The sequence below is a fragment of the Talpa occidentalis genome, unplaced genomic scaffold (assembly GCF_014898055.3).
Source record: "Talpa occidentalis isolate TD23 unplaced genomic scaffold, MPIMG_talOcc4v2.1 talOcc4.17, whole genome shotgun sequence".
Classification (NCBI taxonomy): domain Eukaryota; kingdom Metazoa; phylum Chordata; class Mammalia; order Eulipotyphla; family Talpidae; genus Talpa; species Talpa occidentalis.
In genome coordinates, this window is record NW_023601754.1 from 42,848,958 (window position 1) to 42,865,857 (window position 16,900).

The window sequence follows — 16,900 nt, forward strand, 5'->3', positions numbered from 1 at the left end:
GGTCCTGAGCCCCTTGGCAACAGCAAGCCTTGGTTTGCTGCTACAGCAACACAGTTGTAACACTCCGTGTGCAGAGCTCTGGGGGGTAGGAGGTGGCAGAGAGCCAGATCTGTGTGTGGAAGCTGGGCAGAGCCTGGATGGCTACAGAGATGTGTGGGCAAGGTGAGCAGGCCCCCTGTGCACCCCAGCTCCATTGCCTATTGGTGTGGCTCCATTGCCTATTGGTATGCCCCCCAGTGGGGGCAGTAAAATCAGAGATCCTGAGAGAGAAGCCCTTAGGCCAAAGAAGTATGTGGAGCAGGCCAGGGCAGAAGGTGGGGAGATTTCAGAGGGGGTGACGTGCGTGTGTGCATGTGTGTGTGTATGTGTGTGTGTGTGTGTGGGGACAGAAAAAAGATGGGGGTGTGTGCAAGCATGCACACAGCCAGAGTCAGGGATGTGATGTGCAGGAGGCCTCTGGAAGACCCTTGGCCTCCTGAAGCTGAAGGAACACACCTTGGGGTGGGGAGGTTGGGAAGGAAACTCAGCTGGAAGTGGTTTAGGCCTCAGAGCCCACATCCTGTGGGAGGGGCTGTCAAGGGGCCAGGCTGTCCAGGGGCCTGGAGCTCTGGCACAGTCCTCTTAGCTGCTGGAGTGACAGTCCTCAAGGGGCAGAAATGGTCTTCGTCCTCCGAAGGGAGAAGGTGGCCCCGAGGCTAGGAGGTGGGGTCAGTCCTGCCACATCCAGGATCAGGAGGCCTCACTCGAGCGCCGGCTCCCCTCTTCCTCCATCAGCAGCAGGCGGCGCCGACCAGCCTCATAGTCTGCCTCGTCCACACTGACCAGCAGGCGGACAGCCTCCCGGCCCACAGCCTCACGCAGGGCCTCAGTCAGGAACACACCCCGCAGGGCCTGGAGCAGGGCGCCACTCAGGTAGTCGCCCCAGAAGGCGTCCAGATAGGAGAGCTCTGAGAACTTGATGTCGCATACCACAGACCCCAGGTCCCTGGAGCGCAGCACCGCGGTGGCCTGCCCAAACACATCCAGCTGCCGGGCCAGTGCCTGGGGCCGACGAGAAGCCACACCCTGCTCCAAAGCGGGCCCATGCTCGCAGTACTCTGCTCGCACCCTGAGCCTGATATCTGTGGAGAAGGAGGGACACATCAGGGAGGGGCCAAGACCCCACACTGCACGGGGGTCCAGGGGGACTGCTGCCCTGCCCCCTCCCTTGGGCCTCTTCCCACAGGCTCCGCCCCGTCTCCCACCCCCACCCTGGGTTGCAATGCACCTGCCCCACATCCTTCCCCTCTGGTAACCACACCCAAGTATGGGTGACACATGGCTTCCCTGTTACCTCCTGACCTGGGACCTCTTCCTCTTCCCTTCATGTGCCCCACTCCATCCTCACCCCCATCCTGGCTGCTCCCCCACCTCTAGGCACCCCTAGCCTGGCTCTGGTCCTGCCTCCTTCAGACTCCACAAGACTTGCTCCCTCTCTTCCTTCAGGTTTCTGCTCAGATATCCCTCACCAATGAGGCTAGTGCCCTCCCTGGCCCAAAGTATTCCAAGTTCCCCATACCCTGCACCATCTCTCCCCAAGGCACTTGCACTTTCTAGCCCACTCTATGCTCCCTTACTGTCTTGCTGACTGCCGCGGACCAGCCTGTCTCCCCCCACCAATGTGAGCTCCCCGAAGGGATTTGTGTCTGCTTTGGTCAATTAATAGCCTGGTGGTACACAGTGGGTGCTCAGTATGTACTTGTGAAAGAACCACTTGAATGGACTAGCCTTTAGGCCTCAAACAATGAAATTCATGTGGGGCCACCCCCCAGTCAGACCCCCAACTGACCAAGCCAGCAGGGCCCACAGACACAGGTGAGAACAGGGCTGGCTCTACCAGGAAGCAGGTGCTCTTTCTACAGAGGCTAAGAGGTGGGTGATAAACCCATAGCTGCTGGGGGCCATTCTGCCACCAAGAGGGAGAGAAAGAAGCTGATACAGGGATGATGATGTAGAAGAATCATTCCTGGGTTCAGTGGCGAGCCCCAGATCACCTGAGTTTTCAGCTACAGTTAATTCTCTTTTTTGCTTAAGCCAGTCTGAGTCTGTCATTCACAAGCCTGCCCTCATCCGCCCACATGAGGTGGCATCTCTGCACAGGGGACAGGAAGCATGACTTCTGAGGCTATCCCTGTAAACCTGACCTCGGGCCTATCGTCTCCCTGTGTGACTACTGACTCCCTACCTGTGAAACTGGGCCACTCACAGAACCTCCTCTCTGAGGATCAGCTCTGAGCTGAAATAACTACAGCAGCCAACACTACAGAGCACTGACTATCTGTGAGGTGCCACCCCATGAGCCAGACTCTCTCACAAACTCATTTACTCCATAAATGGCTCTGCTATCTCCCCTAAATTATAGATGAGGAAATGGCAGTAAAGAGAAGTGAAGTGGCCTGCCCAGGGTTGCACAGCCAGGCAGTGGCAGTGCTTGGCAAAGGTCATGGAGCCTCCCAGGCCACAGAGAGCAGCACTGGGTCACAGGAGTCAATTCTTGTGTCTCAAGCACTAGCTGTGTGACCTGCGTCAAGCCACAACCTCTCTGAGCCAGGATTTCTGCATAAATTAGGAGACAATCCCTGCTGGCCAGGGCTACTAAGAGGACAGAAAAGAGCGATGGCTAGAAAGGACGTGGCTAGCACTGCAGCTCCAAACACAGCAGCCACCAACAGCTCTGATGTGCCAAATGGTTAACCCCGGGGGGTTCTCACAGTATCTGCCCCATGGGGTTGGAGCCATGTGCAACCCATCACCAGATAAGGAAACTGAAGCTCTGGGAGGGGAAGTGGCATGTCCCAGACTCCCTTCACCTTTCGGACTGTGTCAACAGCAGAGCAGAAATTAGAAGGCAGGTCACTGCTCCCCCAGGCAACCTTTCCGTACCAACCACTTCCTCCTCCCACCCCAAACCCCAAACCCTTCCTTTTCTGCCTTGAGGGGGAACCTCACCCTCTCTGCTCGAGGCCCAGCACACCCTGCCCAGCCTTGGCCCCAGCCTTGACTGCTGTGAGTGTCTGGCCATGCCCTCAATCAGCGGGGGCTGGGCGCAGGGGACAGGGAGGAGCAGCACCTGTCCAAGGCCACACGGGGTGCTCAGTGGCAGAGGCACAGAGCCAGGTGGCGGAGTCCGACAGACCTTGAGGCGAGTCCCAGCTCTGCCACTCTCTAGCTGTGGGGCCTTGGGCATGTGACCTCACCTCTCTGAGCCTCAGTTTCCCCACCTGAAAAACATAAACAAACAAGAGGTCCCTGCTGCATGGTGGGATTATGAGGATCAAATAAGGCAACTCATGAAGCACTTGACCCAGATTACTACGACACAGAAGACACCCAGAAACAGGAACCATGATTCTGACACGCACCTCTCCACCCCCATAGCCCCTAGCCAACTTTGTTCTCTCTAGTCTGAGCCCCTCCCTCATCAACTCCACTCCCCTACCCTGCCCTCCAGTCACAAGGGAAGTTTTCCAGCACAAGCCTTACTCACAAAATGACCTGTCCATCTCCCCTACCCAAGATGCCTCCATCACCCACCAAGGCTGAGATCACAGGACCCCACATCTTCTCACGTAACCCCCCTCGCAGATCCCTGTCTCCTCAGCACAGGTTGTTACCTGACCTGCAGCATAAACTGTCTATCCATCCAGAGTCCACCCCCAGCATGGGGAGGTTCTAGAAGGAGGATAGGGCCAGGTCAGACTCCTGTGTGTCCCCATTCACTTTCACTCAACAGACATTTGCTGAGTGCCAGAAATGCCCCACTGAAAATGGGACCAGAAGATGCCAGCTAGGGAGTGCTTGCCACCTTGGCCCTTGTGTCATCCTCTACAACTGAGGAACCTTTTCACCAGACCACAGTCTGACCTCTGGCGTGGTACACAGGAGGAGAGGATTGGGAGGTCCTACTAGGGGAAGGGAAGACAAGCATGATCTGAGCCACCTCCGCAGCCCTGAGTCACATGTATCACATGCAGTCTCCCGCACAGACTATTTACTGCAAGTTGCACACACCTCACCTCCACAGACTCTCTTAATCGTCCCTGAAACCTAATGGGGCAGTGCTGTTATTCTGCTTGCAGATGGAGAAACTGAGACTCAGATCATGCGTCACCTGCCCAAGGCCACACAGCAAGGAAGTGGCAGGGCTGGAATGACCAACTGAGACACCTGGCTCTAGAGGCTGAACTCTTAACTACTCCTATCCTGTTTGCTGCCTCTCACCACCACACACATAAATCTATAATTAAAAGACATCCCTAAGGCCAGGAGAGAAAATTATAGAGCATGAGTTGTCATTTAGATTGCAATGATCAGAGGACCTCTCCAGGACATGACATTGGAAGTGACAAGTGAAGGAACACAAGTAGGTTGAGACACAGAGAGGGAAGAATGCCATTCCCAGAAGACAGAAGAGTATGTGAAAAAGTCCAGAGGCAGAAAATGAACTTGGGGACTGAGTGCCAGTGTGGGTGGGTCACAGTGTAGGAGGGGGGCACAAGGGGGCAACTGGAGGGGCGGGACCAGGTGTTGACCACGGCACCCCCCCATCCCCACCCCGCATACCTCAGTGGAGGCCACCTCCTTAGAACCAGGCTCAGCTTAGCACCTGCTGTGCAGAGTGACTGAGGAGACAGCATGGCTGGATGCGGGTGAAGGGCTGCTGCCTGGCACATAGCAAACCCTCCAAGTGCAGCAGGAGGATGTGATCTCGGGCGCTGGGTTGACTCCAGCTGTTCTGCAGAAGCAGCCCAGTGTCAGGAACAGGACCCAGGGCAGCTATCAGAAACAGCGAAGTGGCCAGTGCAGAAGGGAAGAGCAGATATGGGTGGACTAGCCCTGGTGTGATGGCCAGGGAGGGGCGGGAAGAGCATCCAGAATAGTCACCTGGCTGGGGGCCAGCTACACGCTTTCCTCTGGCCACAAACACCAAGAACTTGTACATGGTCCCTCCCCATTCCGGAAGCTATAGGGAAATACTCCCAGGCTCTGGGTGGAAGGTGGACTGTGCCTTCCTCAAAAGAAGAGCTACCCTAGCTTCCTGCACTCAGGTGGACCCCAGCACCTCCTAGTTCCCCAACCGCATACCTATTCCATCTCTATTCTGGGACATAATGGGACACAGGGAAATGGGAGAAGCTTCCAGTAGAGGACCAGGGAAAGTAGGAGGGACAGGCCCTGGGTCGGGTGAGCAGATGAACAGCCTCATGGGGCAGTCCCTGGCCTGGATGCTGCTGGGGATCGGAGAAGAACTCTGCTCGGGCTCTCCCCCAGGAGTTCCTGTGCTCCCATGGCACATGGTGGGGAGCAGAGGTTAGCATGCTCAAAGGGAAAGACCCCTGCCCTCAGCTGCCGCACCAGAGCCAGCTCCACCCTCCTCTAGACATCCAGTTTCTTCTCCAAGATGCAGCAAGAGTCATATGCCAAATGTAAAGTTCTATTAAACTATCAAACTCAGGCAGTAAGAGGTAGTGACCAGACAGAGAAAGCTAGGCAGCCAAGGCCTGCTCAGCCTCGTGGAAGAAAACGGTACCTTAGGAATCTGACCAAGGCCCTCCAGACACAACCACCAACTTTCAGTAGCACAAACAAGAGGGAGACAACCCTACCACAGGATGCAACCCAAAACTCCCAGCCTATGGAAAACACTCCAAGACACAGATGGTGTGGGAATCCTCTAGATTAGGGGAGATTTAAGAGAACCAAAATTTCTGAGACCACTGGAAATCTGTCCATTGATTAGCTATTTGGTGGTAAGAAATAATTAAATTTTCTGGAGTGATCTCTTTTTTTTTTTGAAGAACTCTTGTCTTTAAAGAGAGCAAAAAATCCACAGATGGAACAACAGGACCCCCGGAAATGACTCTAACACAGTATGGTTGATGAAACGCGATCAGTCACGACTTGACAACTGCTGAAGCTAGGTGGCGGGGAGCCAGGGTTCATTATGCCTGTCTATTTGCTTCTGCATCTTTTTCACAGAAAACAGGAGTGGAAAGGGCAAAGCTCATCCTGTCAGTCATTCAAATCCTCTGATCACTTTCAAAAAAAAAAAAAAAAAAAAGTCCAGCCTTGGTCTGTGGCTCACAGGTACTGAAGGTTGGGCCCATCATCTCTCCTCTCTTACCCCAGTCCCCCTTCCCATCCAGTCTGCCCCCTTCCTCCTCATAGTTTCACCACCACTGGCACTACTCAGCCTTGGCTCCTGCTGGCCCTCTATCTGGAACATTCTTCCACAGTCATCCTCAGGCTTGTTTCCTCTCCTCTGAGAGGCCTTCCTAGATTACCACCCAATCTTACAAACAGGTTGAAATGGCATTTCCATCACTCTCTACCTTCTAGTCTAACATCTAAACTTTTTCTCTCTCTTAGATTGCTCCTGTCACCAGAACGCAAGCTCCACAAGGGCAAGCCCCACACACAGCAAAATGCTTTGTAAATACACATGGAATAAGCAAATGAAGGGATCCAAGTTTCAGATCGAGTTCAGCCTAGCTCTGCTCCTGTCACTCACTAGTGACTTCCCTTCCCCAGCCTGCTTCCTCGTCTGTACAGTGGGAGATGTCACCCCTACCTCAATGGCTATCTGGAGAAGTCAAGGCCAGGCTAGTAGCACCCTCAACACAACCCCTGGTGGTGGGTGCTACTGAAAGGGACATAGAAACTCAAAGGTCCTTGTTGCAGTCTGGACCTGGATCCCCAGGTCCCCCTCCTCAGACTCTGGGTACTTGGACTTTAGTCTGGTTCTGTCAGCGAGAGTCAATTCTCACAGCTGTCAGAGGTGAGGAGGAGGCAAGAATGACAAACCTCTTCCTCGATCAGGTCTGGGGGTCTCCTTCCAGCCCTAGGATTAAGCCTCATTCAAGGCAATCCGCCCCCACTTTCAGAGGGGAAAGCCAGGTCCTCCTGGGGACAGCCTCACTCCAGCCCCACCCTGCTGGTGAGTCAGCAGTCAGACCTGTTACCCATCCCTCTTCAGACCTCGCCACACCCACACTAGGCTTACCACCTCCCTGCCATGGCCCTGCCCTCAGGGAAGAGACCAGAAGACTCTACTGGCAATAAGACCCATCCCACCCTTAGCTCAGCTGCATCCTAGGAAGGCAGTGACTCCCTCCCTGCCCAGCCAGCCTGGTGTTCTAGTAATTACCACCTGACCTGGGGAAGAGTCCCAGGCACGCGGCCACCCCCTCAAGCCCGTGCTGTCTAAGGACACGAGCCAGCTCTCTTGGTCTGCTCCTGCTGGCAGCACCCAGCACAGGTATGTGCAGCCTCATCTCTAGAGTGGATATGACGCCAACAGCCTAGAAGGCCGCAACGAGCACTAGGGGAGGCAAGCTTGTGTGCTTTGTAGACTAGAGAAGCTTCTGCAGATGGTGGGAAGAAGCACCCCCAGGCATAGGTCTCCTGGGGAATGCAGAACCACCCCCACCTCCATATTCTTGCCTGCAATTCCACCACCTTCCCCTGCATGAGCACCTCACCACTGATTCCTTCTATGTCCCAGGTTTGCCCAACCCAGCAAAGGAGGTACCAGAGGAGTATATATAGGGTATGTGTGCCCCACCCATGCCTATGTCCTCACCCCGGGACAGCAGAATTTCTCAAAGGCAAGGTCTGAGCATAAGCTTCCACAACAGAGCCCCCCAACCTGTTTGTAGGTCTAGCGAGCCTGATGTCCAAAATGGTCCATATAATCTCCTTAGTAGGCCACCTCCTCACCTCCTCTACTATGGCTCCACCACCAGATCTCTGCCCTCTCCTCAGGATTGGACTTCATAGCCTCGCCAATAATTTATCTACTTCTACTTTAATTTACTCAACACACACGTGACTAAGCACGTGTAACATGCCCAAAGCAGTTCCTAGCATCTTACAAGTCACATCTACTAACTGATTTCCTTGATGGATAAGAGTTCCTTTAAAAACAGGTATCAGATCACCTCACTCCCCTGCTTCCAACCTGTTGATAGCGCTTGCTGCATGGAATGAAATTCAAACTCCCATCCAAGCCCACTGCTCAGCCCTTCCCAGTTTCTCCATCTGCTCTCTAACCTCCCTTAGCAGCACTTATTATCCAAGTCAAGTTTCACTGTCACTCATCTGTCTCCCTAACTAGATGTTTACCTCCGCAAAGGCAGGTACTCTCCCCAAGCACACCATACAGTAACAAATGTGTAGCATGGACCCTAGGCCAGTTGCTCCCAGTGTATTACATGGGTTCATTCATTTTTTTCTCTTAACAACCCTAATTGGAAGTATCAGTGCCAGCTTCATTTTATAGATATAGAAACTGAGGCACAGAGGGTTCGTTCACCTGAGGCACAGGAGTTCGGTCACCTGCCCAAGATCAGAAAACTTAACTACCAGGGCTATGATATGAATCTAACTCAAGAAGCCTGTCTCAAGATCCTTGTTTTTACCCCTGCATTATTCAACCAACACAGACATAACCATTCTTGACTAAGTAAACGCCTGTAAACGTTTGCTGAGTAAAGAAACGAAACTGGGGACAAGAAGTTGTCAGGGGGCCTCCCCGGTGGTGCAGCAGATGGAGCACTTGTGAAGCTGTCCACAGCCTCTGCAGCGTGGGTTTGATTCCCGGCCAGCCAAGGAGATACCCATATGGCGTGGCAGACCTCCCCTGCCTTGCCCGCTGCTCCCCTCAGCAGTGCTTTCGGTTCGTCTGCCTGTTCTGCTCCCCACTGTGTCTCTGGTGAACCCTCTCACCGTCCCGTGATCCTGGCCTGTACCCCAGCTCTTGTATAAATAAATAAATCTTTAAAAAAAAAAGTTGTCAGGGAAGGCTTCCTGGAGGAGGTGGCACATGACAACAATGGGCGAGAAATAGACCAGACAGGACAAGGATTCCACTGTGTTGTACAGATGGCTGAGAGCACAGCCTACCCGCTAGGCATGCCACACCCCTGGTGAGTGTCAGTGTCTTCCACCCTCTGGCTCTGCAGCCTGCCATGGGCACTGTTAAGGCATTTCCCAGAGCCCACAGACACCTACCACAGGTCACTTTGCCTTCTGATGGGGACCTGGCCGGTTCCTGCTGCTGCTGGGAGGCAGCTGGGGCCCCTCTACGCCGCCGTCTGGCGCCACCACTGGGCCGGCCCCGACACCGCCGTTGCCGCTTGGTGGGTGGGGAACCTGGGAAGAGAAAGATGGACCAGGATGACAAACAAAACACTAAGGTGGGTGCCCTGTGAAGAACTTGAGCTTAGCCTTCGTGCCATGAGATGCTGGGTGAGCCCCTCGGCTGGGCCTGTCCCTAAGGGGGCTCCTACCTAGCATGATCTAAAAGGGCAGAGGAGCACACCTTACTTACCCAGGTGTGACCCTAGAGAAAATCCTGCCCCAGGAGACAAACATGACAACACCCACTGGGGCACTGCTTATAGTTTATAACCTATTGTTTACGGTTTATAACCTGTAAACTAGAAAACAATGAAAATGTCTACGAAGAAGTATATAGAGTCACTTACAAAACATTGATTGTGGAAATAAAACAAGGTGCAAAATAAGTGTGTACAAATTGCCACATTTCGAATAAGGGAAAATAACAATATATACATATTTGCTACTTTTCCAAGATGACACACTGTAAGGAAAAGGTGGAAAGGAATGAAATTAATTACCTGTTCACTGGGGTGGGGAGAACAGTAGAAATAATATTTCCATAAATACTTACATACTTTAGTTCTCATTTTTGAGTCATGTAATTGTTTTAGAAATTAAAGAAATTAAAAGGAAACAAAAGAAACCATAAAATTAAACAAACGGGGGCCTCCTCGATGGTGTAGTGGGTTGAGCGCCACTGTGAAGCTATCCGCAGCTGCTGCAGCACAGGTTCAATTCCCGGCCAGCCAGGAAGATTTCCACATGGCACGGCAGGCCTCTCCTGTCTTGCCTGCTGCTCCCCTCAGCAGTGCTTGTTCTGCTCCCTGCTCTGTCTCTGGTGAATCCTCTCACCCTCCTATGCCTCTGACCTGTATCCCAGTTCTTGTATAAACAATAAATAAATCTTAAAAAAAAAAAAAAACAAACAGAAACAAGTGAACCTAACTCTATATATAATTGGTAACATGAACACTAGGTGAAAAAAAAAAATTACTTCAAGTAATTAGAAGAACACCCTGGCTAAATTCTCTGTAGGACAGACTCAGAGGACAAGAATCACCACAAATAAATCTTACATTTCATTCAATAGACACAGTCAGTGGTGGCAGTGAACTGTGCTGAAACTACTATATTATAGCAGTAAGTCCATATCTCAGTGTTATTAAGAATCAGGATTTTCGGGGCATCCCCGGTGGCACTGTGGGTTGAGGGCCGCACCGTGAAGCTGTCCGCAGCCTCTGCAGCACAGGTTCGACTCCTGGCTGGCCAGGGAGAAACCCACATGGCATGGCAGACCTCTCCTGCCTCGCCCGCTGCTCCCCTCAGCAGTGTCTTCAGTCTGTCTGCCTGTTCTGCTCCCCGCTCTGGCTCTGCTGAATTCTCTCACCCTTCTGTGCCTCTGATCTGTACCCCAGTTCTTGCATAAATAAATAAAAATCTTAAAAAAAAAAAAAAATCAGGATTTTCAGTGGAAGAGGAAAAAAAAAATCCTTGCAATTTTGAATTCATAATACTAAAAAGAACTTTTTTTTAAGATTTATTTTTATTTATTTATGCATACAAGAACAGGGGTAGGCCAGAGGAGGGGTGGTGAAGGATTCACCAGAGACAGAGTGGGGAGCAGAATAGGCGGAACCACTGAAATACACTGCTGAGGGAAGCACCGGGCAAGACAGGAGAGGTCTGCTGTACCATGTGGGTCAGCTCCCTAGCTGGGGATCAAACTCATGCTGCAGTGGCTGCTGACAGCTTGATAACACTGAGACTTGCACCTTGCGCCACCAGGGAGGCCCCAACAAGAACTTTTTTTTTAAAGAGTTATTTATTTATTTATACAAGAATCGGGGTACAGGCCAGATATGCAGGAGGGTAAGAGGATTCACTGCCTGTTCTGTTCCCCACTCTGTCTCTGGTGAATCCTCTCACCCTGCCTGTACCACCTTTGGCCTGCACCCCAGCTCTTGTATGCATAAATAAATAAATCTTTAAAAAAAAAAGATGCTAATATAAGTAGAAAATTTTCAGAAGCTTGCTATTTTATAAATGCCACTGTAATAATTGATTCAAGCAGGATCACCAATGGATGCCAGGCCCACTGGGGATGCTGATGGGGAACAGGGCGTGCTAATGTGTTATTCCATAGATTGTTTATTAACCATAAAGGGACAAAAAACATTCCTTTACAACAGGCGAATATTGCAGACATACCCCTTCACAACAGGAAAGCAGGACCTCACACCTCCCAATAGGCCCCAACATGGAGCGCACACAGTGTCAACCAAGGAGCAAGGCTCCCACAAACGTGCAGCCTGAATCTAACCAAGTCTCCAGATGTAGGTCCACTTCATAGGAAACATACAGGTCAGAGGGGCAAGTTAAATAATCAGATAGTAAATAATCATATCATCAGTAAATAATCAGATCATCAGTAAATAATCAGATCATCAGTTAAATAATCATCAGTAAATAATCAGATAGACCAGAAACAATCTGGATAGTCTACAGAACCAGTAGACTGGAAAGGTCAATACCTCAAAGTCATGGATAAAAGCTCAATACACTGCAACTCACATTTGAGTAGATCCTGAGTGGACACAATCTTGGGGAGATTTGAAAACAGACCATTAGGCTATCAGACGATTAGAATTTTGCAGGCAAGACAATGACCCCAGTGTAGGAGAACCTCCTTATTCTCAGGAGAGGCCTGTGATTTAGAAGCAAAGTGTCTTGGTGCCTATCATTTACATTCAAAGAGTTCCACAAAAAATCCAGAATTACTGGGCCCCCCCGGTGGCGCAGCGGTTGAGCGCTGTGTTGCGAAGCTGGCCGCAACCTCTGCAGCACCGGTTCGATCCCCGGCTGCTCCCCAGCCACCGGAGGAGGGTCCCACATGGTGCGCAGACCTCTCCTGCTGCCCGCTGCTCCCCTCAGCAGTGTACTTCGGTCCTTCTGCCTGCTCTGCTCCCCTCTCTGGCTCTGGTGAATTCTCTCACCCTCCCGCGCTTCTGACTGTACCCAGTGCTTGTATGTATAAGCAAACAAACAAATAAATATTTAAAAAAAAAAAAATACAGAATTACATATATACAAAAATATTAAGTGGCAAGGGGCCTCCCTGGTGATGCAAGGGGTTAAGTCAGCACTACGATGCTATCAGCAGCCACTGCAGCAGGAATTCGATCCCTGGCCAGGGAGCTGCTCCACATGGTGCAGTGGCCCTCTCCTGTCTCGCCCACTGCTCCCCTTTGCAGTGTATTTCAGTCAGTCCGCCTGTTCTGCTCCCCACGCTGTCTCTGGTGAATTCTCTCATCCCCCACACCTCTGGCCTTATATGCATAAACAAATAAAAAAATTAAGTGGCAAAATGTTAAAGTTACTGAATCTAGGTGGGAGATTTGAACAGTTTAATACTGTTGTGCTAAACTTGTACTTCTCCATATACTTGAAATTATGTTTGAATAATGAAAGGAGACTGGATATATTACTCAACATGAAAATTAAAGAACTCAAAGACACTCAACATGATTAAAACCAGAAACACAGAAACATACCCAGCAAAAACCTATTCATGTGAAGTATAAACCCATAATGTGATGCCATTTAGAGAAAGCATATAACCACAAGAAACAAATCTGTATGTTGCTTCTGGACACTTACTTGTGTAGTAACAATAAATACACAGACACCCACAAAGCAAAAACAAAAAAGAATGATCCCTTCTTTGATGGGCCAGGGTAGGGAAGGCCCATCAGTATTCAGAAGGAAGAGACAAGCACTGCCCTCATGTGCACCCAGCTGGGCTCACCTGTCTCCCACTGACCCTGCTGAGCATTTGAAGAACTGCTTGACTGGCGGCGGCGACGGCAGCTGCCCTCTGTTCTCTTTGCAGAAGAGCTGGAGGTGCCATAGCTATAGCGTTCTGGTGACACTGCAGGGGAATAAAGGTATTCACATTCCCTGGTTCCTCTCAGGTGCAGCCCTCAATCCCCCAAGAAAAACAACTGCCCCCCCCAGGTGCCCAAGGTCGAGCCCAGATACCCACTCCCTCTCAAATACTCCTGCCCAGCAGGTGCTCAGTGGGCCCCCACAACCCATCTCCAGCAATTCAACTGTCAAGGGTTTATTCTGTAAGTGCCGTCATGGCCGGGATCCCTGTAATGCTGCCCATCAACTGCCCCCGGCAATCCCTGAGCCCCCAAGGAGTAAGCAGACCTTTCTGTAAGTTCCCCAAATCTTCTCTTCCAGGACATATTTTTCCAAAATGCCACCACCACTTCTTCCCTAGTGCTGCCCTTTTCCTGCCCTTCCCATGGGCTTACTTGGGCAGGGCAAGGGCATAAGCCTGTTCCCCAGAATAGCCACTCCATCTCCAGTAACCCAGCCAAGTGCTGGAAAGCTCAAGGCCTAGGCACTCTGGGGTGCCTGCGCAGGCAACACTCCCAGCTCCTCACCTTCTCAGGACTGCCATCCTCCAGGAGTACTTCCACACAAGGACTAAGGGCAGCAAGTCTGGAGACAAACCAGCTGGGTTTGAAACCTGGCTCCCACACTTCAAACTGTATTATCTGCAGGCACGTGTGATGTGGCTTCTCGCCTACCTCTCTGCCCTTGCTGGGGTCCCCTTTACTCCAGCCACCCTGCTGCTGAAGGAGCCAAACTCATTCCTGCCCCAGGCCTTTCTTCTGCCTGTAATTTTCTCTGCGATCTATGTCCCGGAGCAGGGCTGACTCAGTTCAAATATTACCTCCTCAGAAAGGTTTCAATTGGTTACCTAATCTAAAGGGGTCTCTCTCTCTCTCCCCGTTCCATTACTTAGTTTTAATCTTTTTATAACCATATCTAAAAATAAGCTATTTATCTGTTTTACAGATTACTCTCCATAACAAGCGTCATGGAATAAATACCCTGTCATTGCCATCACCTGGTAAGGCCTGGGCCCAGCACACAGGATTCAGTTCTTATGTGTAGGCAAGTAGCTTAACTTCTGAGCCTGCTGATTTCCCCTTTCAGTGAGGACAGAAAAAGGACTTCCTCTTGAGATTACTGGGAGGCGATCAGGTGATAGTTCATGTGAAGGGCTTACCGCTGTGCCTGACATGCAATAAGCCCTCCATAAACCGTGGCTACCCCCATCATTATTCATGTGGCCAGCTGTCACAAGTTCACCCCTCCCAAAGCCATGCCTGCTCCCACTTGTCTTTCTCATTGATACTCTGGGAGGAGCGGGGAGTGGGAAGGGACAGAGGTTGTCTGATGAGGCACAGTCGGCTCCGGGCACCATGGGGGGAGGGGCCGGAGTGGGAGCCAGGCCCTCTTCCTCCCGGAAGTCGGTCACCCTCCCCTCCACCATACCTGGCCGGCGCCGCTTGCGCGCCAGGTGCGGTAGCAAATCGTGGCGGGCTAGGACGCGCAGGAGTTGCCCCAGCAGCCGCAGGTTGCTCTCGTCGCACTGCCCACGGCGCTCCAGCTCCAGCAGTAATTCCAGGCCGCTGCGGGCGCCACCCAGGCCGCCGGGGGCGCCGGGAGCCTCGTCCAGCAGGAAGGCCAGCAGCTCCAGTTCACACTCAGTCAGCTGCCCGCCCACCACCTCGAACATACGGTGAAGCGACAGCATCCCGTAGTAGTCCAGGCACTCATCCTCCTCCCAGCTTGGGGCCGGGGTCGGCCCGGACAGCGCCATACCCGGGGGAGGGGGGCGGAACAAGCTCAGAACCAGGGCCTAGAACCCACACAGCAGGGAAGGGACAGTGGTCAGCGACGCGGGGACCCGGACTTCACCCCCGCCAGTGCGCCTCCCCGGCCCTGGCCCGCCCGGCCCGGTCCCTCTCACAAGCCAACCCCACAGGGTCCCCCCTTTCCCCGGAAGGGAATGGTATCGCCCGAGGTCCCCTAGTAACAAGTCGAGACGCCAGACCCCGCTCGTCCGCGGACCAGCCGGGCCGGCAGAGCGCGAAAGCCCCTCCCCAGGTGGCAAGTTACCAGCCAGCCTCGCGACCCGACCCGCCGATTCGGTCCGAGCAAGCCCAGGGGCCCATCCCGGGGCGCCCTGCCAACTGCCCTTTGACTCCGGGTAGCGCTGCCCGGACGTGCCCCTTGGCTCTCTGCCCAGTGGTACTGCTCGATCACAGCCCCACAGCCCCGGGGAGGTGGTACCGCCAGAAAGTGACCCTCTGCCCCCTACAAGTGGGACCGGCCAAGCCCTTTCGCTCTACACAGGTGGTACCGTCCGAACCCGACCCCCTCGCTCCGTAAGGGCGGCACCGCCATCTCCCCAGCGCCCCGGAGGGCCCGTCCCCCCGCCACCAAGCGCCTTTAGGCCTCTCTGGGTCCTTACCGGATTTCGGCGTCCGAGGACTCCTGGGCGACGGCCGCAGCCACTTGTTTTGGATCTTTCTGGCACCTTCTCTATTATTACGCCTGCGTCACCTCGCCCCTCCTCCTCCTCCCAACTCGCGCAGGTGCGACCGCCACGCCCCTTCGGCGCAAGCGCAGAGAGAGACCTCCAAGCCCCGCCCCGCCCGGCCCCACCCCCAACCCCGCGTCGAGGCCCGCCTTTCCTGCGCCTGCGCAGAGCGCGTGTGGCGCCGCGCCTGGGCAGGGCCTGGTACCCGGTCGCCAGGTTGATTCTGCCCGACGGTGACTCAAGCCGCCTGTTGCCCCACGTCACATCCTGATGGAACTATTCATTTCATAGAGTACAACCTCTTCTAATCACGACCTAAACGCCCACGTTACCACCGCCCCCAGCTGCCCATGGCATGGGACCACAAGCACAACCTTACCGGCTCCCAGAAGCCTCCTGGCCCCTTATAGTCGGGACTTGGGCGCCCCTCTATTCAATTGCCCCTTACTCCTAATGGCAACCAGGAATCTACATCCCAACTGGAAATCCCCCCATCCAGAAGAAACTCCCTATAAGTTACCTACCCTGATGAAAACCAGGAGTCCCCACCTCAAGTTGGAACTTGATATTTCCTTCCTGATTGCAATAGACCCTTTTATGCCAATTGTGCAATTCCTGATGGTATCTATCATAATCCTCCCCATTACAGACATACATGTGCACATACACCCAGTCTCCAAGTGTCACCCCCATAATCCCTCCCAATCTGTCTTCCAAGATCAGGAAGCCCCCCAATGCCCTTTTGAATCTGCACCTATGAGTTTCACGCTGGAAAAAGTGGATTTTCACAAGGAGAGTTGGTTTCTAGGCTGTGGTGCCTGAGCATCCTCTTCTCAGGACCTCTGGCATGGTGTCCACTCCGCCCCCACACTTATGTGATTCAAGGTCAGGGCATGCACATGCCACTAGACAGTTCCCCTCCCCGACCCGACCGGTTTCCATCCTTGGATTTATCTCCCCTTGGGAGGCAGGAGACCAGGTTCCTGCTTGGCACTGGCTCAGCACCAACTCTGCTTGGGCTGCAGCAGTGCCCTCAGAAGAGGCCCTCCCTCTGTCTGGGCCCATTTCCCCAACAGGAAACAGAGGACAATTGTCACCAACTGAAACCCAGTCCTGGACCGGACACACAGTAGGCGCCCAATAAGTAAGTGAACATCATTAAGTCAATGAAAGACAGGGAGGAAAGGGAAAACAATTCTACAAACTGGGAAGAACCATGTCCCTATCAGCTGGGTTAGAGTGAGCACCCACAATGTAACAGGTCCTATTGTAAAACAGGGTGGTCCCCAGGAAAGGGGTAGGTTCCAGGTTTCCTGCCCCACCAAAGGGAGGGTG

At 52.9% G+C, this 16,900-nt stretch overlaps 1 protein-coding gene across 2 annotated transcripts; it reads right to left on the reverse strand.

The window, feature by feature from the left end:
- Window positions 1–721: 721 nt before the first annotated feature.
- DEDD2 (death effector domain containing 2) lies at window positions 722–15,611 on the reverse strand. Of its 2 annotated transcripts, none has more exons than XM_054697215.1 (5): window positions 15,497–15,611; window positions 14,515–14,810; window positions 12,968–13,090; window positions 9,052–9,192; window positions 722–1,121 (listed from the first exon to the last, which is right to left on the reverse strand). In XM_054697215.1, exons 2-5 carry the CDS (start codon window positions 14,774–14,776, stop codon window positions 730–732), a joined length of 918 nt encoding a protein of 305 aa, XP_054553190.1. In that variant the 5' UTR covers window positions 14,777–14,810; window positions 15,497–15,611; the 3' UTR covers window positions 722–729. The 2 variants fall into 2 exon arrangements, with proteins under 2 accessions (XP_054553190.1, XP_037372569.1); XM_037516672.2 differs by having other exon boundaries at window positions 14,515–14,881.
- Between the last annotated feature and the right edge of the window lie 1,289 nt (window positions 15,612–16,900).